The sequence below is a fragment of the Amphiprion ocellaris genome, chromosome 3, assembly GCF_022539595.1.
Source record: "Amphiprion ocellaris isolate individual 3 ecotype Okinawa chromosome 3, ASM2253959v1, whole genome shotgun sequence".
NCBI lineage: Eukaryota > Metazoa > Chordata > Actinopteri > Pomacentridae > Amphiprion > Amphiprion ocellaris.
In genome coordinates this window covers 26,960,464-26,988,089 of record NC_072768.1, presented here as the reverse complement: position 1 = coordinate 26,988,089, position 27,626 = coordinate 26,960,464, and the positions used below count along the sequence as shown (strand labels likewise).

At 39.8% G+C, this 27,626-nt stretch overlaps 1 protein-coding gene across 2 annotated transcripts; it reads right to left on the bottom strand.

Moving 5' to 3' along the window:
• Positions 1 to 1,626: 1,626 nt before the first annotated feature.
• On the bottom strand, positions 1,627 to 26,256 carry LOC111581544 (hyaluronidase-4). Of its 2 annotated transcripts, XM_023289755.3 has the most exons (4): positions 26,119 to 26,256; positions 13,211 to 14,200; positions 9,239 to 9,328; positions 1,627 to 6,177 (listed from the first exon to the last, which is right to left on the bottom strand). In XM_023289755.3, exons 2-4 carry the CDS (start codon positions 14,165 to 14,167, stop codon positions 5,677 to 5,679), a joined length of 1,548 nt encoding a protein of 515 aa, XP_023145523.1. In that variant the 5' UTR covers positions 14,168 to 14,200; positions 26,119 to 26,256; the 3' UTR covers positions 1,627 to 5,676. The 2 variants fall into 2 exon arrangements, with proteins under 2 accessions (XP_023145523.1, XP_035812929.1); XM_035957036.2 differs by lacking the exon at positions 9,239 to 9,328.
• Positions 26,257 to 27,626: the final 1,370 nt, after the last annotated feature.

Below are 27,626 nucleotides of genomic sequence, written 5' to 3'. Positions count from 1 at the left end.
TTTTTTCGTTTTGGGCAACCTTACCTTTTTTTAACCTTTGGTAGTTCACCACTTACCTTTGTACCATTTCAAGCTATTCATTATACTTGAACTATTTGAATTTCAACCAAAAATTGGAAAAATTGGAGCATTGTAAAATGTTTGACCAGTAGTTTTAGAACGCCCCAATTTTCATTTAGTCATCTGTTCTGTTAACAGAAACAGCTGAATAAGTGCAAAGCCTCATTGTAAAAAAAACTCCACATTTCTCTCAAATGTTTCTCTTTTTTTTCTTTTATTACAGTTTTCCACATTAAAAATAATTTCTTACTTGTTTTTCACACCTGCTGAGACTTGGTGCTACACCAGCAGTGCCTCATATCACAATATTGCTGTCAGTGTTATAGATTCACACTGTTGACTTAACTTAGCATCCCCCTTTTGTCTGAGGCTTTTCAATTCAATTCAATTCAATTCAATTTTTTTTATATAGCGCCAATTACAGTCAAATTGTCTCGAGACGCTTTACAGAACCCATATGCCTGACCCCCAGAGCAAGCCAAAAGGCGACAGTGGCAAGGAAAACACCCTTTTAACAGGGAAAAAAACCTCGAGCAGAACCCGGCTCTAATGTGGGGGGACCCATCTGCCTGCTGGCCGGGCGGGTTGAGAGGGACAGAAGAGGTAGAGAGGTAGAGATAGAGGGGTAGAGGTAGAGATAGAGAGGTGGGAGGTGGGACACAAGCACCATAAAACACAGCCACACATCTGAAGCATCCAGCTCTGGGACCAGGGACACTCGGAGAAAGGACACAGAAAGAAACAGAGTGAATGTAATGCAATAATGGTATATATAGTAAATACATAGGTAGTTAGAGAAGGGCTCAGTGCATCAAGAGAGGTTCCCCAGCAGCCTAGGCCTATAGCAACATAACTAGGGGCAAACTAAAGGGACGTCAAGAGGGGAAGTCAGTTGTGCAAATGAAAACACCAGCTCACCAGCTTTTCAGGTTTTAACATCTGACCCCAAAAATGTGCTGAACAGTTTTAATCAGACAAACCTTTGACAAACTGAATTCAGTTTGTGCAAGACATATTTCAAAATGACAGAGAAATATAAATTACATATTGTCTTGCCCAGTCAGTATCAATAATTGAATGATTTGATCAGATTTGTGGCATTTTTAAACAGTTTAGGAACTAATTTTCTTCCAAAACTATTAAAGAGTATCTGTATTTCACTTGTTTCCTCTGAAGAAACATTCTTGGGTTTTTGATTGTGTCATACTTTTCACGTGTCACTGCCTCTGAGAAAGCAAAGACTATAATCTCCCTGGTCACATCTCTTCCTCTTTTCATTCTCTTAGTATTTAGACAGAAACCAGATGGCGGATTGCTGTTGTTTTGGATGTGGAAAGATTAGAGTGACTTTGATGTTTGTTTAAGGTTCAATTCTGTTTTCATCTTGGGATGTACTTTATGAAGACAACCAAAAATGTGTAGCCACACTAATGCCCTTACAAAGCTGCAGTGCTCATCAAATGTGGTAATCACAAAGGGGAAGCTGTTTCTCTGATGTTCCAGTTTGGCAGCCACAGTTCCTCTGAACTCATCTTCTCTTTATGAGAAAAAAAAAATGACACACAGTGGACCAAAGACAGGTCTTTATTAGTAGTGCATTTACATTCAGGTAACATTTTTCATGTGTTGCATAGTCCTTGATGCATATGTTGCTTACAATCTTAAGATTAAAAAAAACACACACACACAAACACACACAACAGTAAGTACAGGAAACAAATACTGCATCATAGGCAGTAAAGTGAAATTCCTTATACTGAACTTCGCCTGAACACTGGTTTGAGAGTCATGACAGATGCAACATTACAAATCTTATTATTTAAATCAAATTATTAGACATCTTTGGGAAGGCCTGACTCAAACCACGTTTAAATTCCAAGTCTGAGCTGCATTTGGTTTCACATAACATCTTTTCAGTATGTGGTCCACAGTTAGATTACACAAGCAATGCAGATTGCATTTTAGTCGACTGATCAAACTGCAGCATAAATACTGACTTGAATGTACAAATTTATCCCAAGCTGGCCTGATCCAGTCAGTTTCACTACGGGCCTTTTTAATGACCTCTTTATGTGCAGTTTGCTACAAAAAAATCTGTCTAATGACATCTAAGAATCTAAATGTTATTCAGTCTAAATGCAAAATTAAATTTAGAAGTGACACATTTGTATGTAGGGGAAGTAAAAGGGTTAGGGCTAGCTCAGAGTAGAGCTGCTGCTCCTTTGCACCAGAAGGAGCCAGTTGATGTGGTCTGAGCATGTAGTCAGGGTCCCTCCATGGTGGGCACCTTTCATGCAGACATCATGGGAGATCCAAGGGCAGACACAGAATGCAGAGAGAGAGAGAGATTAAACATTTGATCTAGGAATGCCTCTGGGATCCCACAAGAGGAGCTTGTCTGGGATAACTTGTCTAACCTGCTATCACAATAGTGAGGATGGATGGATGGATGGATGGATGGATGGATGGATGGATGGATGGATGGATGGCCAGAAAATTAACAAAAAGACACAAGTGGAAAAAGACTTGCTCTGAGAGGCATAAAATGAGCTGAAGATGTGTGCTAGTCAAAATTATTTCATCTTGAAACATTTGCAAAATTAGATCAGAAGCATTTATTGTCGGCTCTGCAATCACTTAAACATAGATAAGTTCAGTTTAGCTAAACTTGCAGTCTTGGTAAAAATAAAATGAACTTTGACTGTTAGAAGGAATGTTACAGCCATGCAGTAAATGACCTTGGGTCAGACCTGAACCCATGACCGCTGTATTGGGACTATAACCCTTGTTTGTGGGTCGTCCACTCAACCTGTTGAGCAACAGGGGCATCCACCAATTTTACTTAAAATGGTGGCAAGTTTATTCTGTGCATATCTGAATTCCCAGAGTTTTGTAAGTATAAGATCTATAGAATGGCAGAGAAAGCCATTAAGGACAAAGACAACCTGTCAGAAAATTAACATTTTGATTGTTTCAATGCTGATGTGGTTGGAAGCATCAGTGAAGTCCCAGAAGTACTTGGATTAATCTATGTCTATATAGTTTAAAAAAATCCAGTTTTATGAGAAATGAGCAAACATTATCTGCTGATGAACACTGAGGCAAACAGACATTGACAGGAGATTGTTCTGTCAACTTTGGCCTCCCAGTTAGATGCTTCATAGGATTAAGCTTGGATTGTCCAGGTAAAGACAATTAAGATGGACAACAAAACAGGCCAAAGAATTTCAATCTAGTCTGAGGCATTGTGGCAGTTATTCCAGACTTAGATCTGTTCAGGTTTGTATTCATGTCCGGTTTTTAAAAACTGCCTTTGTTCATTCCATGTTGACACAAATACCTCTGCCGTGTATTCACTCATAAGTCAGCTTCCAACTTCCAGTCAGATTTTTTCTGAAGATGAATCCCCAAACTTTGAAAAGAAGTAGGCCTCGGAGCGCCACAGTACCACGGAGTCTATCTGAGTCAGATACAGTATGTGTCATCTGCTACATCCTGTTCAGTGTTTTGTCATAGCTACAGTACTGTACAAAAGTCTAGAGAAAAACATTTGTCAGCCACATTGAGATGAACTATAATCAACAACTAAACCCAATCTGCTCATTAGATCCCTCCAAATTAAGATATGGTAACATCAGCCTTTACAATGACATTTGCAGGTCAAAAATACAAACAGGTTCCTTCTGGTTCTGAACAAAACCGTCCTGATCATCTGTTCCTACAATAAAAAAAACTTCAACAAAAACAGATACATTTTGTCTTTGTCATGGCATTTTTGCCATGCCCCAGTAGGCTCAATTATGTGACGTTTGTGAAGCTTAACATTAAGAGTATAATACAAACAACAGTACAAAAAATATATATATTTTATATATATTGTCAAGTGAAATTACACCTTATTGTTGAGAAAATCAACAAGGCTTAAATGCCATTAAAAATAAACTACATATTTAAAAGAATATCTAAAAACACCACAGACCAAGCATTAGAGCTTAGTGAGTGTTTTTCTACATATGACTGGTAGAGTTAGCACCCTTTGGTTCTCATTAAGAAACTTAGCAATAAAACAAACTGGAGGATCGCCCTGCTGCGAGCCACATTTTACTGACCCATGAAGCCTTTAAAAGTTCAACAAAAACACGATTCCTCTGATCTGGTCCTTCCATCATCATGTCAGAATTTGTCTTTGCTGAAGGTTATTCAGTCCACATTCAACAAACAGTATCAACCATTTGTTAAAAAAAAAAAAAAAAAAAAAAAAAACATTCACATGGAGGAATTGATACAGTTGTTGGCCTAAGAGGCGCACAGATTGTTGTCATGTTGTCATGTAAAGTGCCATTACACCCGTTAAAAAGAAAAGGAAGTGTCTTCTTTTCTTTTTTCCCACGTTATTTTTCAACACAGCAGCTGTCAGAGAAAAACAATTAGTTTGTAATTCACACAACACTTTTCATTTTAAAGACTTCTGTCTTCCAATCAGCAGTGACCTCTGCTGGATGTTAAAAGAACAGTTTGGCAAATAGAACTATTTGTGGTACTGATGTGAGTTACAGGAAAAGATGCTCAAACAGCAAGTTACTGCAAGCAGCTGGTTAGCTTAGCTTAGCACGAAGACTTGAGATAACGGGAAAATAAAAAATCTGCCTCTGTCCACAAATAAAACAGTCTACTAATCAGCAGTTGGAGAGCTTGTTAATGAATATTTTGTGTTGTGTTTGTTGACTTTATATGCAAATAATTAAGTGCCAAAGCAATAATTTGCTCTCATGCAGTGGGCTTATTTCCCAAACTATATCTGGGCCTACAAATTCCAATGTTCCTGCTTCTAGATTGATTAATAACTTTTTTTAAACTAATGCAGTGTGGTTTAAGACTTGTCAGTGCAAAGTGAATCTCTTTGAGTTTTTGGACTTGTAATAAATACGCTGTTTATAGAATTATATGAACAACTAAACATGAACATTTGGTGTTATTGGACACCTTAATATTAAATGATTACATTTGATATTCACACTAATATGGCTTTTTTCACTATTCATTTTGATATTTTGTTCATACTAGCTGTAGCTGTAATAGTTATCTTAAAGCTGGAGTGCTTGACTTTAACATATAAGTGAACGCCGTTACATTTAAACCAGACAAGTTCACACAATGCTAATTAAGCCTGTTTGTCAGGTAAAGCTCTCTATATTTCACAGTATACCAGAGTTTCAAATGTAGTGTCTGTGGCAACATTCCTGCAATGGCAAAAAACAAACAAACAAAAAAACAACAACAACAGCAAAACTTTTCAAGTGAACATGAAAAGATCCTGATGATGCAAATCTAAAAGAAACTCAACATATTGTTGGCGGGATTAAAAGAAAGCGTTCATCAGTGATGACAAACATCATTAGCATATAGCAACAGCAACTGTAGAATAACTGCCAGTAGGGGGAGACAAATGTTATACAGCACAGGTTCAATATTGTAGGCATAATAAAGTTACACAGCAGCTGTGTCCTGTGTTCAAATTGAGTCAGAGACCTCTTTGAAATAAAACATACTGACCATGTGTTGAAAAGTAAAGTTCCTTTTTTGTAGATTTGTTTAAATTGGCTAATTTTTAAGTGCTTATCGTACAACCATCTTTACCAGCGATAAGTTCAACAGGAGCATCAGCAACAACAGGTGGTGTCTGCAGACAGTTGCGGGCGCCACATTCTCCGTTCCTTCGCACATCTCCCCCTGCTCGTCCTCCCACGCTGTCCTCTTCCTCTCTTGCTCGTCCTTCTCCTCCTTCCATGGCCGTTCGTCCTCCCTCACTTTGTTGATGCTGTCGCAGCTTTCGCCCTCGTGGCCTTCATAGCAGTGGCAGCGAAACCTCTCAGTCAGCAGTTGTAGTTCATGCTGCGAGTGCCACCCAGTGACTGTAAAGTCTCCCTCACCAGATGGATGGATGTGGTAGGTGTCAGCACTCAGGTGGAGGTAATGGGGGGCACGGGGATCTCGGCGGACACAGCGGCCATTCCCTTGGCACAGGAAGTCACTGCAGACCTCTGCAGCACGAGTCACGTTGGTGATGTACTGACCCAGGCGGTGGCTCAGGAAAGACTTCACTGTAGTGCAGTTATGCTGTGGAAACAGTACAACACAATAAAAATCATGTGACAGGTTGTATGATACATCATCAATATTTTCAAGTGATGTCTTCAACCTGAGCTGCACAGTGGCTTGGTGGTTAGCACTTTCGCCTTGCAGCTAGAAGATCCCTGGTTCACGTGCTTTCTGCATAGAGCTTGCATGTTCCCCCTGTGCATGCGTGAGTTTTCTCCAGGTACTCCATCTTCCTCCCACAGTCCAAAACATGCTGAGGTTAAATGGTAACCCTAAATTGTCTTTGGGTGTGAATGTGAGTGTGATTGTAATTGTTTGCCTGCATAGGTAGCCCTGTGATAGACTGGTGACCTGTCCAGGGCATCCCCAGCCTTTGCTTTAAGTCAGCTGGGATAGACTCAAGCCCTCCCATGACCCTAATGAGGATTAAGTGGTGTATCGATAATGGATGGATGGATGGATGGATGGATGGATGGATGGATGGATGGATGGATGGTGGGATGGATGTCTTCAACCTTTGATTGATAAGTTTGCCAAGCAACGAAGCAGTGATCAAGTGTTTGGGGGTTGGAGTGTTTTGATATTTTGAATAAAGCTATATTCATTGATTTTTGGCCATGTGAAGAATGCAGAAGAGCATCTTACAACATATTACCACCTTGTGACATAACGGTTAACAAACAGGTGCTTATTTCCACATCCAACAACAGAGAGTGACAAGACTATTCCATTAAATTGTGCGTGAGTCCACCTGAAGAATAGAAATCTAAAATTACTTACCTTGTAGCTCTGTTTTTAATTCTCTTCTAACTATTTATTGCATTTTACTGTTAAATATAATTAACTCATTGGGCCGTTCTTCACTGCAAGAACTTCCGGGCTTTTTTATGGCAGCATGAACCCTTCTCCATTTCAGCCCACAAGAAGTGCCCCTGTCGAATCTCATTAGGATCATTTTTCAGGGGCAAACGAAATACTATTCCAGAGTAGGTACTTCTGAGTGGTCCTTTGTAACTGTTGTGTGGGGTTTGACTTTGAATAAACTTAGAGAAGACAACTCTGACTGGCAAAATTCAGAGAAGATATCTTTTCTTCCCTGTCAATGTCATCATATAGGCTTACATAACCCACTTCCATTGTCTTATTGTTTCCTTCCTGCTCAAGAAAAATTTAAGTTACGTTCAGTAACTACTATTTGTCATTGTTTTGCCACAGTCAGAGTTCATGTCACAGCTGAAGCTATTTGGTCATGTTCGGGTGACATTTGTCCTAAGCAAACCAATCTCAAAGATTCAACTACAATTTGAGCATAGCCAAAAATGTAAAGAACAAAACATAATCTGTCAGTTGTGACATCTCTAAAGTAACCTACTGTACATACACACTGTACTGCATGTTTGTCAACCCGTGTGCTTGGCCTCCAAATCTGTCCACACTGTTTACTACACAATCTGCTCCTTGTAGATTCACGTTGAAATATTTGTTTAAGTGCACAAATTCTGTTTCCTGAACCAGTGGTGTGCACAGATAGACATCAGGTGGTGCTAGAGCACCTGCCCCTTGCCCTCAGTATCAATCAGGTGCTCTCTGCATCTCAACTTTAAAAAAAAAATGTAGACATTAAATGTACACACAGATGCACACACACCTACACCCACACGCACACATGACCCATGCCATGCCGTGTCCTGTCATGCCGTGCCGTGCCGTGCCGCGACTCGCCCCGCCCATCTCGTAACATGAACATGAGGAGTGGACAGGCGCAGCAGCAGCTGCACAACCCATATAGACTGTAGCCACCAACCCTGTAACACGTAAATTAATCAAGTGTATTGTTCATAAGCCTCAGTTGCCAATCCACATGGTCCATTTATTTGTCTCTGCTGTGAAGTAGCCTGTCTCATGCAGCGCTAAACAACTGTGACTAAATTAGCCAACTGCCCGCCTGCTTAACAAGCTCGACTACCCATAATAATAATCAATTAATCGACATAACGTGACGACGATGACCACACAACCATTGTTATTTGGTGAATTGGTACAGCATATGATCAGTATACTATAACTGAATGTTTAGTTTGTGTAGGTTTATTATTAGCCTACATTAGGCAGAGGCAACACTTGCTGTGACTTATTTGCTAAATGACAAAAAGAAAAAATAGCTTTCTGCCTTGTTGGAGCCTAATGTCAGGAATCAGTTTTGATATTGTCGATCTCTTTTAATTTACCAGTCGCAGCATGCCTAGAAGGGAAAGGCTAAGAGAGACAGAAAGAGAGCTACAGCAGGCCACCCAGGGAAGCAGCTCTGCTCTCCTCAGTTAAAAAAAGCATCTAAGGAGGATGAGGAGACAGATCATGATCATGAAGAAGAAAGGTCAGAGTCAACATCAGAGTCATGTTTAGGGCCTTTTCCTCTAATTTTATTGAGACATCTAAAAGCTGTTCCTGATTTACTTTGTCAACACAAAGTGATTTGATGGAACTAAATCAGGCAATAGGCTGTATTAGCATTTTGTACAAACCACGAGTTACTTCTACGTTTCAACACTTGCAATAATTTGGGATTTACAGTGATAGGCTGTTATTAAAACTCTGACTTTTATTGACTCTTTGTGTGTTATTATTAAGATGTTAAAAATAAATGCTGTTAGAGAAAATGTGTTCCTGATTTTTTTGTTTTTTTAAAATCTCACATTGTTATATTACAGTTTTTCTCAGTTGCTTTGGTACATTTCTCGAATCATCTTCGATATTTGCAAAACAGTAAGTGCATTTCTCAAAACAATTCGTGGTTCTGAGTGTTAGAAGTGCTATTATACTTCTGAAAATGTCAGACTGGTTTCATAACACACGGCAACCACAAAGTGTCAACCCTCTATTGTCTGACTACTATTTACAGCTGTGGTTTGTCTGGAGTCCAATACAAATCAAGCAGCTCAAGCAGAGAATGTGAATGCCAGACAGAAGTGGAAGTCTGACAGTAAATCTTCCCCCACATGAACACATACCATGGCCAGTAGGTAAATATTCAGTGTATTTGTGATCTCACAGTGAGAGTCTGAGGGCAAAGAGCTCCTACCCTTGACGAGGTCAGATTCAGGTCCCCCCAGATGACAAATCCTGCAGCTCCCAGAGCAGCGCTCTCCCCAATGGTGTGAATCAAGTCTTTCTGCAGGAAACAGACAAGCCAAGTCCTCACATCACAACTAACACACAAATAACATCAAACATATACAGTGCTCAAACATTTCTAAAGGGTAGGATCATTTAGGATTTTAGCAGTTTGTGTTAATAATTAATTTTTAAAGATATAACTTCTTACCTCTTTACAGACAGACAAACAAAAATGTATTTTATGTGACCATAGACGGGGGCTGCACAGTGGTGTAGTGGTTAGCACTTTCGCCTTGCAGCGAGAAGATCCCTGGTTCGCGTCCCGGCTTTCCCGGGATCTTTCTGCATGGAGTTTGCATGTTCTCCCTGTGCATGCGTGGGTTTTCTCCGGGTACTCCGGCTTCCTCCCACAGTCCAAAAATATGCTGAGGTTAATTGATCATTCTAAATTTCCCGTAGGTGTGAATGTGAGAGTGATTGTTTGTCTCTGTATGTAGCCCTGCGACAGACTGGCGACCTGTCCAGGGTGTCCCCTGCCTTCGCCCGAGTCAGCTGGGATAGACTCCAGCTCCCCCCGCGACCCTAGTGAGGATTAAGCGGTGTATAGATAATGGATGGATGGGTGACCATAGACAATAATTGTGTGCAAGAAAGAGCCACAAGATGAGCAAACCTGTTTTTATAATTTAAGGGGAAACTGATACTTTTTGTGTGTCTGTCTTATTTTTGCATCTTGCACTTGGCTACTTAAAACACATCTAAACTGACATTTCAAAGCTATTTTTTACAGTATTTCTCAGTTGCTTTCATACACTTCTCAGATCAGAATTGAAATTCTCTACTACTTGTTCAGTCTTCACACCATTGTGTCACTTGGGCACATCCAAAAAGCAGTTTCTCTTGAACAAATTGCAAATACTTTGGTACATCCATGCAAGTGATTACGTACAATTCTCTGCTGTTTCCTGCATTATCAATTGCTTATGTCATCCATCCATCCATTATCTATACAGGGGATACCATGGACATTTCGCCAGTCTGTCACAGGGCTACATATACAGACAAACAATCACACTCACCTACGGGCAATGTAGAATCATCAGTTAACCCTTGCATGCTTTTGGACTGTGGGAGGAAGCCGGAGTACCCGGAGAAAACCAAAGGGAGAACATGCAAACTCCATACAGAAAGATTGTGTGAAGGCCAGGACGTGAACCGGGGATCTTCTGGCAGCAAGGCGAAAGTGCTAACCACTTCCCCACTGTGCAGCCTTGCTTACATCATGGTGATCAAAATGTACTGTAATGGGTCTCTGCTGAATAGTCTCATCCCCCAGAACATTTAGGCATCAGTTCATTGCATAAGTCTTTACAAGCAAAATGGTTGAAAAAGTTGGCATAACATGTCAAGGATATTTCTATACATTTCCATTAGACTTCTTTTTTTCTAAATCTGTTCTGAATTGGTAAATTGCTCCCAGGTGAATCTTGACTTTCTTTAACAAAGGGAAATGTGCGAAGGGTTAAGGTTTTCTGAATCGCTCAAAGGTGCAAGAGCAGATTCAGATTCAGATTCAGATTCACTTTATTGTCATTGCAACAAGTGCAATGAAAGGTAAGGTGCAGGCCATACAGTGCAAAATACAAAATATATATAAAAGCTTTGTAATAATAAAAACAAAAACACAAAATGAAAAGATGGATTTAAATTAAGAGAAAAACTGTAGTTCGCAGATATTCCTGTGGATGAGAATTTGTGTCCCAACAGACAGGAACATCAGGAGGTGTAGGAAGACTGCACTGTAATTCCTACAACACTGCATGTAAAGTTTTTCCTAAGGAGATTGTCCTATGTTCACATTTCTACTTTTGTTTTTTTGTTTTTCTTTGTGCTATGCAGCACTGTTTTCCTTTCTGTATCACAATGACGTGATCTGTCAACAAATTACAATACAAACAGTAAAAGCATAAATGCTGATCTTGTCCAGTCTCTTGCAATCAATCTCCCACATACACTAAGGTGTAACCTACAATTTACAATAACTGTCATCCAAACTTTAGCCATAGTTTACATCAGAACATCCCTCCAGAGTACACTGTTATAATGCCAACATGACCAAGCAATTTGACTGTCTTATCCACACACAATGACACAAGGACTTGTCATTCTGATGGCCCTGACATGTTCATTGACACAGATATCTGCTTTGGAGAGATGAACTAAGGATTTTGAGCAAGAGACTGGCTTTTGCAGGTAATCCATGGTGTTTTGCTATTTGTACAAATTGTTTTGAGAAATGCATTTACTGTTTTGCAAATATCGAGGATGATCCAAGAAATGTACCAAAGCGACTGAGAAAAACTGTAATAAATTCTTAGTGAATTAGCTCATCATCTACTGCATTTGATTTTTTGTGGATGTCCACTAGATGGCATAGGCAAGTAAAATCTGACCATCCTGGCATTCAGTAAATGAAACATGAGCATTGTTGAGAAGAAAAAGTTGTAAATGTTAGTGTCTTTCAGCTAAAATGAATATCACCTTAAAACCTGAGCTTCTGGTTGATTTAGTCCTAACTGGTGAGAGAGAACCAGGACACTCTCTGTGGACTCTGATTTCTCCTGTCCAGTTGGAGCTTCATTCTGGACTGTTGCAGCCGTTTCCAGCAAATCTGCCCACAGCTTTCTCCAGCACTCCGTACAAAGACTTCAGCTCGTCATTGCTGGCAGTGAGCAAACAAGTCTTTTGGGAAATGATTTGCACTTTGTGCTACCTTTATCTACCTTATTGGTACTCAAAAAGCTTTACACATCTTATTCATTCACCCATTCACATGCGCATTCACACACCGTAGAGCTGCCCTGTAAGGTGATGCTTGCCATTGGGAGCAATTTTGGATTCAGTGTTCCAGAATGCCTCAACATGCTGAGGGGGATTGAATCAGCAAACTTGCAATTAGTGGACAACCGGCTCCAACACCTGAGTCACAGCCACACTTTTCACTTGATACTTCAAGTCTGGTACGGACCAGAACTGGACTTATCAGCAAATCCGCAAACTAACTGCAAGTGATTGAATATAAAACATCACAGCCTTAAATTGTCGTTTAGGTAATTGCTCTGTGACTGACTGACGTGTTTTCCTTCAGACTTCCTTTTGCTTTGCTGCTCTAGCTGCCAGTACTGTTCAGCAGACCTGTATGCTTGTCTCAGCCTCAACTTGCTGATAGTAGTTTATGCTCGTGCTTGCTGTTTGCAGTCTTTTCCATACATGCCAAACTGCAGCTCAAATGCTGATAAATATCTTCAGCTTGGGCTCTTCAATACTCTTCATGCACATTCAGAATGATGATCCTACATTCACACCCACTGATTAATCGACTGCGTGAAGTCAAAAAAGGAACTGACCCCACATTCTATAACATTCACAACATTCTAACTTCCTTGCACTACTAACAAAGATTTCATGTAAACTGTCAAATCTGGGTACAAATGGGAACCACAGTTTTGCATTCCCACAGAATTCTGGTCAGTCCAAGTATTTATTTCCTTCCTTTTTGTCTTTGTGCAGACAGCTGAAACAACATTTCAAGTCACACCAAGTGGAAGTTAAAGTATTATCGAGTATGTGACAAGCTTTACACTACCGTTCAAAAGTTTGGGGTCACATAGAAATGTCCTTATTTTTGAAAAAAAAAATCCTTCTGCAATAATGTCAGCACATGAATAAAAGTGTGAGTTTTCATGGAAAGCATGAAATTGCCTGAGTGACCCCAAACTTTTGAATGGTAGTGCATATCTGAATAAAATGTGGAATGACAGGGTAGATTAACTATTTCATTTTGTGCCTATAGTACAGGATAAAGTACAGAAATGATGTGCTTCATAGTGAACTCACAGTAAAATAACTACACTGTTGTGATGAACTTTGTTCTTACTGTGGTGAGGAAGGCCAGGGCCTCGTCTCGGTAGCCCAGCCTCAAGTACACATAGGTGGGAAGGTCATATTCCTTTGAGGTCAGCGAGGCGATGCGGAGTGACTCTCGAATCCTGTGCTGGGAGAAGTGGAGGTTGCTGATGCTGTCGGTGTGACTTTTCCTGATGGCCACAGACGGAAATAGTGCTGTGCTGCTGTTCCAAAGCCACATCAGCTCATCATTCCTCAGCCTCTCCAGCAGGGGGCAAAAGCCTGTGTAGTTCTGCTCATGCAGGTTGTAGTTGTGGCAGTCGGGGTAGAGGTAGAAACCCCAGAGGGCACTGGGGCGAAGGCGTGTCCCCAGCTGGATAGTCCTCTGCATGAATGCCTTGGCACTCTTCTCAAACCGCCGCCGTGCCAGCTCCTCCACCTGTGCTGCAGTCACATTAATGTATGCCTTCATGGTCAGCTCCCTTGACTTACGACGGTAGATATCTTTCTTGTGCCAGTTACGGCTCCACTGAGGCCGCCAGAACTCCCAGTCGATGACGGCGAGGCCCCGGAAATCCTCTGCAGGGATGAAGTGGTTGATGTCCTGGTAAGCTTTGAGCAGGTGTAGGTCCAGGCTGCAGTTCTGTGGCAGACCACCGTGCATGGCACTGCCCTGTGCAGTGTAGTAGGGGTAGTATCCTAGCCGATTGGCGTAGAAGATTGTGACATTCTGCCCTGTCCAATCAGCACGTGGGCTCCCATGGATATGGAAGAGGCGTTCAAGGTTGGCGGTAATGTTGTACTTGATAGTGCACACATCCAGTGGGGCATTCCAGGCAGCGATAAAGGGCTTCCGGCCAATCAGAGGCAGCTTGGCAGGTTTCTGACCGAAGGCAGCATGGAAGAGCAGGAGCAGCCAGGAGCAGGTGAGGGCAACAGGTACAACGGGGTGGGAGGAGGATGCCCCACCCACTGGCACCGCAGGCATTCTGGGGTTCAGGAGGACCAGCTGTCAATCATCCTGAACAGCAAGGGAGAGTGACAGAGAAGAAAAAATTTGTACATTTCAAGATTCTCAAAATCAAAGCTTTCTATCTCTCCTGATCTGTAATTTATTGAACCATAGGAAGCATTTGCTAAAATGTTGCATGAAAAATTTGGATTAGGATCAGAAATGCGTTTTGGATCATTCAGATGAGCCGTGCAAGCAACACACTTTTGCGTATAATATCCAAAATTATATACTTAATATCAAATGCACCCAGATTTGGTCCAGGTGTGCATCACAGAATTTGCAGTTGACATGTTGCACATATTTTAAACAAATTTCTATAATTGATAAAAGAAAAAATCCAAATACTGTGGATGCCCAGATAGCTCAACTGGTTGAGCAGGTGACCCATAAACAGGGGCTACAGTCCCCAATGCAGCGGCCTGGGTTACATTCCAGTTCACGACCCTTTGCTGCAGGTCTTCCCCCCATTCTTCTCCCCTACTTTCCTGTTTACCTCAAAAATAAACCAAAAAAAATCTGAATACTGTGGCAAAGTAAATCGATATGCCTATACCGGGTCGAACTTGAGGATAATCCAACCCAAGGATGTCTTCATTGGAAAAATAAAGAGTAAAAATTGTTTCTTTCTTGGCTTTCTCAGAAGGTGTCAAGAGGATTTGACTGAGTGACAAATAAAAAATACAAGGTAATTTTTCTATTGTACTTTAACATGAAAGTATGACTTGTTGATTCCTACAATTTTGATGTTTTTAGGAAGTTGATCACACAAATATGACATTACCCTTACCCTTAATAACACTGGGGGATATTTCAAAAATCTATTTCAATAGCTTTTTCAGAATTCCAACTTTTGTAATGTTAAAAATTGTGATATTTTGTTGTGGATTTAACATCTTGACACCTATTGTCGCGAATTCGCAATATTTCATTCAGACTGCGGCCGAGATAGTGCATCCATTCCCCCAATGCCGGTTTGTGCATATTCAATACGTACTTTGGAACCTCTTGCAAGCACTGGTTTCTCGTAGGACCGGTCGAAGTGGGACCTAATTATTATATATCTGTTATTATTATTGTTATATATCTGTTCTATATGTAATAGATAAATTAACAATCTCCACTTATTTTAGCATCAGCTGAAAAGCAAAAACATCCAAAAAAGTTTTTTATTTAATTCTAAATAAATTCAGGCAAGGGTTAAAGCTCCCATTTAGGTGGCCTCAGAACAAAAATGCAATATGCAAGTGTATATGGAGAATTCTTCCCAGAAGTCATCCATATACATTACCATTCAAAAGTTTGGGGTAACTTAGAAATGTCCTTATTTTTGAAAGAAAATTTGTTTTCTCAATGAAGATGACATTAAATGAATCAGAAATACAGTCTAGCCATTGTTAATTTGGTAAATGACTATTCTGGCTGGAAACGGCTGATTTTTAATGGAATATCTACATAGGGGTACAGAGGAACATTTCCAGCAACCATCATTCTTGTGTTCTAATGGTACATTGTGTTAACTAATGGTGTTGAAAGGTTAATGGATGATTAGAAAACCCTTCAATCAATCAATAAATCAAACTTTATTTTCATAGCACTTTTCATACAATTAAAATGCAACACAAAGTGCTTTACAACATTTAAAAACATTAAAAGCAAGAAGACCCATCCCTCCCTCCCTCCATATGCACACACACACATGCACACACACTCTCACCACTGACAGCAGGTAGACATGCATGGCACTGAAGATTGTGGAAAATGCCACCACTGGGGCCATCCACACAGGGAGGATTTGCAGGCCATGAGGCGCTGGCACACCCGGACACCCCCCCAGCATTTCATTTTATACATGATTTTTTGAGCCCATCTATGAATCTGTGAAAGCATCATAGATGTATTCAATGCTGACATTCTGCTCAAGCACTTATTATGAAAAACAAAATCATCATTTATTCTGCAGCTGTTTCAGTTTTATGTAAAACCCCCAGGGATTTCTAAGAGTCAATAGATGGCAATACAATAGATACAATGCTAAATTTTGGGTAAATCTGTCTGTTTAAGCAGACAATTTCCATTCAGTGAATGTGAATATTTGACTGTGAAATTGTACTACTTCAGGTAAAGGGTCATCATACCTTCTAGCAGCATTCATGACATTTGCAGAGCTAAAATGATTTGTTGAATGATTAATTCTATCACAGGGCTACATATAGAGGTAAACAATCACATTCACACCTATGGCCAATTCAGAATTATCAATTAACCTCAGCATTTTTTTGGACTGGGGGAGGAAGCCGGAGTACCAGGGCAAAAACCCACGTACGCATAGGGAGAACATGGAAACTCCATGCAGAAAGATCCCCGGAAGGCCGCGACGCAGACCTGTAGCTGCAAGGTGACACTGCATAATTGGCAGCTTGTTCTCTTTTGATTGACCAATCAGTTAATCAACCAGTACTTATCAGATTTTAATGTATAATTTCTGCCACTGTGTTTTTTACTTACTTATCCTTGTTCTTTTCATAAAAAAGTCTCATTAAACTTTTACATTGTAACTTCCATGAGTTCAAACATTAGATTTTTATCTCATCCTGATCATTTGTGTCCTCTAAGACATAAATAGTTCGTGGTTAATTTCCATGGCACCCAAGGGTCAGAGGTCACTGAAAGGAAGTCAGTTGACACCCAGGGATTGGAACGAGGACTTGAGCTGGACAGACCACAGCTTTCCTGCCCACATCTCGTCCTCTGATCAGAGCTGAAGCCTTAGGCCATAATGACAGGCCTCATTGCCAAATATCTCAGGGCAGATAACTGTTTGCAGTGTCTCTGCTCCCACATACAGCTTTTTGAAGCAAACAACCAGTCAGGGTGCAGACAACAACTGCAATCACATGTCTCAATTCTGTACGTCTGACATTTCTGATCAGTACTCACTTAAAGCTTGTTGAAAAACCAACTCAATCCCCATAGACCCTCATAGTAATATGCCCAACATTACAACATTGCAAAAGTAAACATTAACATCCTGGTGTAAGAAATGATTTTAGTCTTTACAGCTAATTTCCCCATTCATGACAACTATACAGGAGGTGAATTTGGATATAACTCAACCATATATGAAGGTTAAGTTATGCATAAATAAAGGCGTGGCTATTTTTGTGACCATTGGGTGCTGTAACAGGACAGTCCATGGCCCAGAGATGTTAGTGTGGCCTGCAGACAAAATCTTTTTGTCAGTTACAGTTATTATGTAGACTGTAGACTGATGCTAATTTAAAATTGAACCATTTTAAAAAGTAACAGAACTCACCTAGTAACAGTCTTCTGCTTAAACCAAGTCAGCATAGACCATATTGTGTTCATCATATCTTATGTTAAACATGCAATGTGAAAATAGTTGTGGTATGATCTGTAATTAAATAAAAATGTGACATTTATTATTCAGAAAGCCACATTTCCCTGTTCATTTAAACATGATATTGACAAGTAAGGTTCTTGAATACTAGGAATAAACCACTTCATTTTGTTCTTATAGTTTTATGGCCTGTGTGTTTTTTTCTGTCTGAGCGATGTCGGTTTGGAGTGAAAGTATTTTCCTTTCTTTGTGTTCTTGCCAGTCTCTCCTTGTATGTTTGCAATTAATATTCCTGCTGCACTTAGTGAGAGCAGATCATTTTTCAAAGCAGACTGTACTGCAGCATTACAGTAAATATATGGCTGAATTTCAGTTTAAGGCTGAAATCACTTCCATGTGAAGCCTGGTAGGGAGCAGAGCAGACATGATCTGACCAGAAGAATGTGATTTTTCTCTTTGTAGGCTTCCTGTTGGAAATAAAGCTCTCTGAGCTGCATTGCCAAGAATCTGAAAAGAGTGACTGCATGTTTCTCCAAGTTCTCAGCTCTGGCCAGAATTCAACAAGCAGAAAGTTTTTAGGTTACTGATAAAACTGATTCATATAGGTGTTAATGAGGTTGCCTTTTTGTGAACTTGCTTGTCAGTGTCTCATCAAACCACTCATATGACGGATACAGCTCTTAGTTTACACCTCTACCTGACTAGATCAGGCAAATCTTGTACTCTCTACTCTGCTGCATGGTCTCACTGACAGCTTTGGGTACTTTCAGATCACAATTTTCATACACTTTCCATCCAGTGGAAACCACACATCTCTAAATCTGGTGACCAAATTAGAATTTTTTAGAGTACCATGGGTTGAGAAAACTTCCTATGATCAGACATATGAACTCTTTTTAATCTTACCTTGGATTACCTGAAAAATGTATTGTCACAAGACTGAAATCAAGGCTGTTTTCCAGAGCTCACAACAAACTGAACTTCTAGAGATGCATGGTTCTCACAGGACAGTGATGCAACAAACACATGATGTTCTTACAGAATATGATGTACTGCTGTAGATTAAACTACACATCAGTATATGTACTGCCATTAAAAATTTGGGGTCACTCAGAAATGTCCTTATTTTTTTTTTTTTTAAAAATACATTTTTTTCAATGAAGATAACATTACATTGATCAGAAATACAGTCTAATGTGGTAAATGACTATTCTAGCTGGAAACGACTGATTTTTAATGGAATATCTACATAGGGGTACAGAGGAACATTTCCAGCAACCATCACTCCTGTGTTCTAATGGTACATCGTGTTAGCTAATGGTGTTGAAAGGCTAATTGATGATTAGAAAACCTTTATGCAGTTATGTTAGCACATGAATAAAAGTGTGAGTTTTCATGGAAAAAATGAAATCGTCTGGGTGACAACTTCTAAACGGTAGTGTAAAGTAAATAAGATTAACTCAAAGTTCAACATATGTAGCAGTAAAATGCAACATACACTTTGTGTTGCAGCAATATTAACTTCAAAATTTCAGGTTTAATAGTAAACATCGACAGGCGCCACTTTTCTGCAGAGTAAGTTTTTTTTTTACTTTTGATACTTCAAGCACATTTTGCTTATAATGCATACACACATATTTACTTAAGTAAGGTTTGAATGCAGGGCTTTTGCTTGTAGTGAAATATTTTAACAGTGTCATGTTTCTTACTTATTCCACTACTGACTACAACTAACTGGTTATGACTGGCAAAATGTATACGTTGTGGTTAAACTATTGCTAGGCTAAAAGAAGAGGTCAAAAATCCCATGTTTTGCTCTTTCTAGTTATTCTACTTTGACTACAAGGTTAATCTTGCCACATTCATTGGACATGATCATTTTCATTATAAGTTTGATTAAATCATGAAGCCTGAGCCTTCATGAGCTTGATTCAGTTGTTCTTGTCACAATAAAAGAAGGAAAGAGCAGCCTCAGATTAAACACAGTGTTCATATTAAAGTTTGGCTCTTCGTGTCAACATGAATTATTTATCCAAAGTAGCTTGGAGCCGTGGGTTGGTCTGGCATTGATTTAGATAAGAGTTTGTTGATGTCTGTGGTTCTTGTGGATTGGGTCCATTCTTTCAACAAATACAAGAATGAGAGAAACCATCTAATTTTCCGTGTCTCTGTTGGAAAATTGGGGTGAATTTGAAGGACAGTTGCCAGCGTCTGAAGTTGAGGGGGTTCAATGGCAAGAATGTTTGCCTACCACCATGCAGTCCTCTGGAAGTCTGCACAGTTGGTAACAGATCATTTTAAGATCTCTGCATGTTCACAAAGGTTGGAGGAAATCCCATTTTTGTCTTTGGTGTTTGGCTCAAAGGGTTGCTGTACAACTTGAACAAGCCTCAGCAATCTTGAAGGAGTTCATTTTATGCCAGTTACTCCTGGAGCATAGGGGGATATCAAACCCAAAGAAAGCATTCTGTCCTCTGTCCTTTGGAATAAATGCAACTGACAGTTTGATGGAGGTTTTTCAAGAGAATGAAAAGAGGAGAACACTCAGAACACTCAGATATGCCAGGAGAGGGAGAAGGATGTCCTGGGTTTGAAATGTGGGACTCGAGCCGAACCCCTGATGACGGGCAGAGGGATGGAAGCCAGAATAACAGATTCCCTCACATATGCCATCTGTCATATAAATATGTCCCAACACCGACTGGACATCACCAAGTCACAATGCTATTCAGAGTTGCATTCAGAGGGGATTTGACAAGTCATGCTTTACTTAAGCTGTTTGTTATAGCTGCAGCTGATAGCAGAACTCAGCTGTTTTTGAATGTATGTCCAATTAATTTGTTGCCTAAAGAAAGCACTCTTCGCCTACATTATTGCATAAAGCAAACGGACTCAGGCCAGTGCATGCATGTTAAACAAGCTGCCCTTAGCGTTCATATAGAGCATGTATAACACATGATAGGTAAAAGATCTACCACTGCACGTAATTATCTAGAAAGCAGGTCTGCAGATTCATTTTCAACCAACTGGCTCATTGATTAGTCCATAAATGTCAGAAAACAGTGACAAAGGTTCATCACAAGGGCCCAGAATCATGGTAATGTTTTCAATTGTCTTGTTTTGTCTGACAAGCAATTCAGTTTACAGCAATAAAAATAGTTTTAAAAAAATCAAGTCAAATGATGTCAGTAGTACACATCATAAATAGAAGAAGTAGTCAAGGTGCAGCCAGCCTGATGTGATAGAGTTGTTTGAACACTGTGTTTCCTAAGTTAAGTCTGAGGAGTCACAAGATCATTAACTCGATATGAACGTTGAAATATTTACTTCTTCTGCTTTAAATTAAAGATTTTTAAGAAATGTTCTAACCAAGGCTTTATCTATCCATCATCCATCCAGCTGTACCTTTTTCATCCTATAGGGGGTCACAGGGGGCTGGTGCTGATCTCAGCTAATATTGGGCAAAAGGTAGGCGACATCCTGCACAGGTCATTAGTCCATCACAGGGTTACACAGACAACCAAGCACACTCCCTCTCACTCCTACAGCCAATTTAGAATCACCAGTTTACACACTATGCATGTCTTTGGACTGTGAGAGGAAACTCCACAACAAAGAACGCCAGCCAACCAATAGCTTCAAACCCAGGACCTTCTAGCTATGAGGTGACAGTGCTAACCACTGTGTCACAGCACCAAGGCTTTTTGGTCATCAAAATGTATCTATTGAGGTACCTACAAAATATTTCAATAAAATAGTTTGAGATGGAACTGAACTTCTTACAACTCATAGACACGTTTCAAGGGCTGACTTGCCAAAAAAGGTTGGAAATCACTGTTCAGCAAATTCAACTGTTGCGCCTTTCCATCAAGCAGAAACCTTCTGGCTTCAAAATGAGTCAATTCCCATAGACCCCCATGTTAAAATGTCCAACTTATAGCAAAAATAAATATGTATACAGAATAGCATAAAAACGATTTTGGTGAATTTGACTTAAATTCTGAAAATTAAGGGTGTGACTACTTTGATTGACAGGTGTGTGCTGTCACAGAACAGTCCATGGTCCAGAGACATTTGCATGTCCTCCCTCAGTTCCACTCATGCTCCTCCTCTTTGTTTTTTTTTTGTTTGTTTGTTTGTTTGTTTGTTTGTTTGTTTGTCTGTTTGGATTAGCTGAGGGTTAGGAGGAGGGAAGGTACTGCCAACAACTGCTACAACTGGAGCCAACAGGCTGAGCTTCACCTACAGGTGACGTCAGCTTTCATCCATCTTTGTATACAATCTGTGGTGTCCATTAACAGTCTAAAGTCCAGCCAATGTCCCCTAAAAGTTGAAGAGATTTCTACAGCTGCAATACAGACATTCTGGACATAACAAACAACATACTGATGATTTTGCTTTTCATAGAGTTGAGGACATTTACAAACATACCAAAAGACTTAGACTTTTCTTGCTTAGAGGAAATCTCAGGTCATTATCTGTCACCAAAGAACCAGTATCAGTAACCAAGGTATCCCTAGCCACTTCCTCCTGCTTATTTTGAGGGATTCAAAAAGTGTTCCCAGACCAGAAGGGATATGTGGGTCTAATGTGCCTAATGTGGGTCTCCCTCATGGTCTTCTCCAGGGAGTGCATGCCCTGAATACCTCACTCAGAAGGTCTCCAAGTGTCATCCAGGTCAGATAGCTGAACCACCTCTGCTGGTGCTCAGCTGCATTCTAATGTCTGAATTCCTTGTCCTGTCCTGAGTCCTGAGTTCATGGAGCCCACAACGAACATCAACCGCCTGTATTTAATCTTCTCCTTTTAAGTTTGTTCTATGGCAGTGCTTACAGGCAACGCCGCAACATATATCAAATTGATACATTTCATAGATACATTTTTTGGTATGGGTATTAAATAATGACATATATTACTACTCAACATAGCAGATATCTGTCACACTGGAAGGTCAAATGATCATAAAAATCATTACAATACATCCTTTGGACACCAAAAGCATTCATTTAAAATTTAATCTAAGTATGGCCAGCATATGCACTGATATGTTTCCCCTGTGTTGACTGAACAAACTGGCTGACATACCTTTATCAGAATTGAAAGAAACATTCACAAAAATGGGATTTTTTCATATAAATGTTGCTTCAGTGGAAACTTAGTCAGATAATGGCTGCCTGAGCTGCAGCTCTCCATCTTCATACAATGAAAACAGCCTAGCTAGCTACGATTTGACTTTTTAGAAAGAGCTTTGTCTTCACCCTAATGATGGTGTTTCACTGTAAAATGTTTGTCCAGCTGATTCATTTTGCCGCAACACGCAAAGGAGTCAAACTGAAAATGAATCATGAAAACTCTCCAAAATGAACTGTAACTTGTAACACTCTGTAACGTGACTCTGCATCAGGACTTTCCATGAGTCACACAAGAAGCCGGTTGAACCATGTTAACCAGAGCACAGGGTAAAGCATTTTACCAAATGTTCCTGGTGGGGTCATGATTCATATTTCTCATGAAAGTCTGAAAACAAAAGCCGGAGAACAGGAACCACCAAGACTGCACACTTTCCACATAATAGAGCCAAAACTAATCAGAGCGACTGGTAAGCACTGACACTCCAGAAATCACTCTTCCAAGACGAAGACACTTGGTAAGCTTGGGTTTGGGGTTGATTTGTCAGATGGTAAAAACAGATGGATGATCTCAGAGGAAATGAAAGGACCAAAACATTTAGTGAAAAAATGGAGATGAAAATAGAGAACGGGAGGCAGGAAAATTCTTTTCTATCTGTCTCAGTATGAGATCTCTATAGATTCATCGCAACTTACTGTTGGCTGAAAGTAAAAGATTGTAAAAACCTTTTCTGTTTTTTTTTTTTTTAACAAAATATGTTTTTATTGGAGCATTTTAATGAATGTTCAGGCACACATTAATATATAGGATGAGCTGGCTTCAAAATACCAATAATATTCAAGCTGGAGTGCAGAACTTTTACATCTAAATGAACATGTGTTACATACAACCCAACAAGTTCACACAATGCCTATCAGCACCAGGTAAATCTCTCTGTGAGTTGCAGTCTACCAGAGATTTAAATATGCTTCCTGTCGCGACATTCACATTTGGGGCACCTGTAATATTGCTTTTTACATTTACCAGCAAAGATTGGTTTGCTAGAGCTAGAGTAACCATAAAGATAGAGTTGGCTACAGGAGCTAGGAGGAGAGTGGAAATACCTAGCAAGAAAAGTTCAAAATCCTCCATACAACACAGAAGTTTTATTTTGAAGGGCTACAGTCCGAAAAGAAAGCAGATGACAGTAAGGTACATGTCATCAGCAGATATCCACTGTGTTTGGGTGATTACTCTCGCTGCCTCAAGGGGGAGACAGAAAATCCACACTGCAGGTTTAATTTGTTTTTGTTATTTTTTAATTTCCATCTGACTAAAGAGCACTAAATTTAGTCAGTAACAGCATCACAATTGTGAAGCCTTAATGAAACTTTATCAAAAACTGCCATTCTACTTTCAACTAAACAAAACTACAAATGAGAAAGTAAATAGCAGTCTTATCAGAGTAGTGATGTTTGTTTACATTTGTTCTAAAAAGATTCTCAACTGCAGCGCTACCAGATTTGATGCAACACACAACACACAAATGCTACGTCCATTTAGACCTTGTAGCACTAGGAAGTGTCTTCAGGTGTGAATATGCCATACTTGGCAGTCTTCTAAAAATGGCAGTGGGATGCATTGCCAAATATGGCCTTGTCCCACCACAGGGACTTCCAGGGTGGAAAGGCTTTATAAAAATTTTAGCCAGTAAATTTTCATTTTGGCACATACCTACTGTAGGTAACACATGCAGTACATCCAGCGTTAAATTAGAACCAGAGCGATACTGTCAGATAACAATATCAATACCTTCAAGCTAGAAATTATGTAAAATAGCATGTTCTCTTGCATAGACACAGTTGTTTTCAATAAATTTCTAAAAGAACACATGTATTGATTAGCCATTGGTGATATACAGTTGGTATCGTTTCTAATAGCTTGTTACAAATTGGGCAACATACATGCAGCAAAAAGTAATGGAATGTATGTGCTTATTCTCAAATATTATACTTAAGGTCAGTTCTGAAGTATTATTATTATTTGGCATTTCCATGTGCTGACTATGTAATCAACAGATTACTCTGTTTCAGTGGGAAATATGGCATTTTTAAACTCCACATATTTATTTCATAGTTGTAGTGGCATGTTATTTTGGTTATTAAATAATAAACATTGGACTGATTTATATATTGCCATTTATTATTATACTATAGATTTTAGCTTTGCATACCCTCCCAGGTGTTTTTCAATTCAATTCAATTTTAATGGCCTTGCTGATGTTAATGTACCCATTAAGGAACTAAACCTACACAATGTACAGTGCACGTATTTACTAATAACTCCCGACAATCACGATATGTTTCTTTTTTATTTATTACCACTAATACAGTTTGGATTTCTCTGAAATACACAAAAGTCCTCTCCTCCCCCCAACCCCCCATCCCCACTCCCGACCCCAAAGAAAAAACTTAAAGTACTTTATACATCATATATATAAAAAAAGTCTAATATTGCTTCTGCTACTGTAACTTGCAAGATGAGCAAAATGCAACTTAAACAACCTGCATCCCAGTCTGTCTTCTCCTTTCATGCAACGCAGTGATCTTCTATATAACCTGGCATGTGATTTTTTATAGCAATGCATTTCATAAAATGTCAATAAACTGTATATAATTATAACAATAAATGGATTTTTTTAGTGGAAGCTGTCTCTCTGGTTATCCTCAGCCACCAGAATTCCTCAGTGAAAACCTGAAGTCAGAGTTGTCTGCACATGACAATCTTTAATAATCTTGTTTCTCTGCACAGCTTAATGCACAAAATCCTGAAATCCTGTTACCCGATCAAGACTCCCAGCTCGAGCTTTTGATCTTTAACCCCAGACACTTTGAGCCCCTGTCTCTCTGTGAAGGGCAGACTGAAAAACAACATGCTCCCATAAACAGAAAAGAACTTTTTATAGGCGGCTGTGATGAACTTAAATCCAGCTGTTCACACGGACATTCCTCAAAAACCGTGACCTCCCATGTTGTCAGCTTTTCTGACTATTTATTGTAAGTGGTTATGAGTCAGAGTCATCTGCTAAATGACTGAAACACCACCTAAATTGGACCTTTAATGTCCCCGTTACAACCGATGCACAGATTTCCCTGGTGGGTAAAAACACCTTCAAAAATCCATTGCTGTACATTTGATTTCTAAATGAGAAAAGTTTCTCCATTGCGAGGTTTGTGAGCCAACATTCCTTGCATGGCAGGGCACCCCTTCCTCCTCCTCCTTCCTGTATCACCCAAAACACTCAAGCCATGCTTTAACACCAGGGTTGCTGCCTCCCTCGGTTAAAAATACACTTCATCTTCCGCTTTGTGCAGCAAAACAAAAGCTGCAGGAAAGTTGGACCTGATCTTACAGCTTGATAAAAATAGTTGGCTGGTGCCACAGTTTAAGAGCTCACCTGTAGATGCTGGGGTCTCTTCTTTGGGGATCACAGCAGGGGTCATGGTGGCCCTGTGCATGGTACAACCTGCATTCATTCCCTCTGTCAGTGTGAAACACAAGGCAGCCATCCACTCTTATATATAGACCAGAGGGGAGAGGAGAGGGAGGAGAAAGCGTCACCACCACAACACAGCGATTAGAGAGCAAAAGAGAGGGAGGGGGGATGAGAGGCATAGAAACAAAGTAAAGAGAGAGAGAGAGGTTTTAAATCCCTGTGAGTTTTCTGAGCTCCTCTGAGGTCTGATCCTCTCTGGAAGAAAAGTCTGGGCTCATCCACTTCAATCATTCTTATACACAGACGTACGCACACAGACCTCGACAACTGCCTCTGTGAACATAGTGTGTATGTGTTTGTGTGTGTGCGTGTGCATGTGTAAGTATTTTTAAATTAAAAATAGATATTCAATGTACATTTTAACCAACCATGAACTGAATGTATAATGAAGTGCAATTTTACAGATCTCTAGATCTACAATTCAATCAGTTTGCACACCACTGGACATATGACAGATGTATCCATGTGCACTGTAACTTTTTATTTCATGAACTTGAATTGATGTCTGTGATTCCAACTGTACAGTATGCTGTGCAGCAAAAAAAAAAAAAAATCTAATTTGCTGTCATTATATAGCTTAATTAACAAACTCAAGTCTGTCAGCTGACAAGATGATTTTAAGAACCTTAAAACTCCTAAAGTGTACGTTAAAGGATTAGGTCAACCTATTTCCACAGCACTGTCTCGGTGCTTGAGAGTAGTCCAGCTGCAACCTCACTATCATTCTGCTACAGAGAAAAATGTGCTTTTTTCTATCTCTTTAAACAAATTATTTACTAGCAAGGATCACACCATCAATGAGATGTACACAGTTGTCTACGAACTGAGAATAAGTGGAATGTTGATTAGATGTGAGGAAGGCTGTGTGGGGAAGGCTTTATTGAGGATCAGTGGTGGCTCTTGAGTTGAGAGTCCCTACCTAAGAGAGGCAGAAGAAGACTGAGGGAGGGGCACAGCAAACAAAAACAAATGGGTGTGCAGAACAGGCTAACATTTATGGACATATGACAGGGAGGGAGTGTCTTGAGGTCTGGCCTTGCTCCTGAACTAATTATTTTATCTCCATCAGTCATCTTGAGATGTGTTAAGCCCAGGTTGCAGCAATGGTTCCCCTGCAAAATAGCATCATGAGAAGTGTTTTGGTGGAGAAAAATGGCCCTTCCAGGTGGATAATTTCTGTTTATTTTCAGTCTGACTTGATGGCACACTCTTTAATGGATTATGCAAAAATTATGGCCGGGAATTTAATGTGATAATTTTGATTAATTCATTACAGAAAAAATAACACCTTAAACAAATAACGCATTTAATCACACCTTTCTCAGTTCCCTCATTTCTGGCACACCGGTAACATTGATGCACACTTCAGCCCAGTAGGTAGCGGTAATGCACTTAAAGTCTGTTGTCCA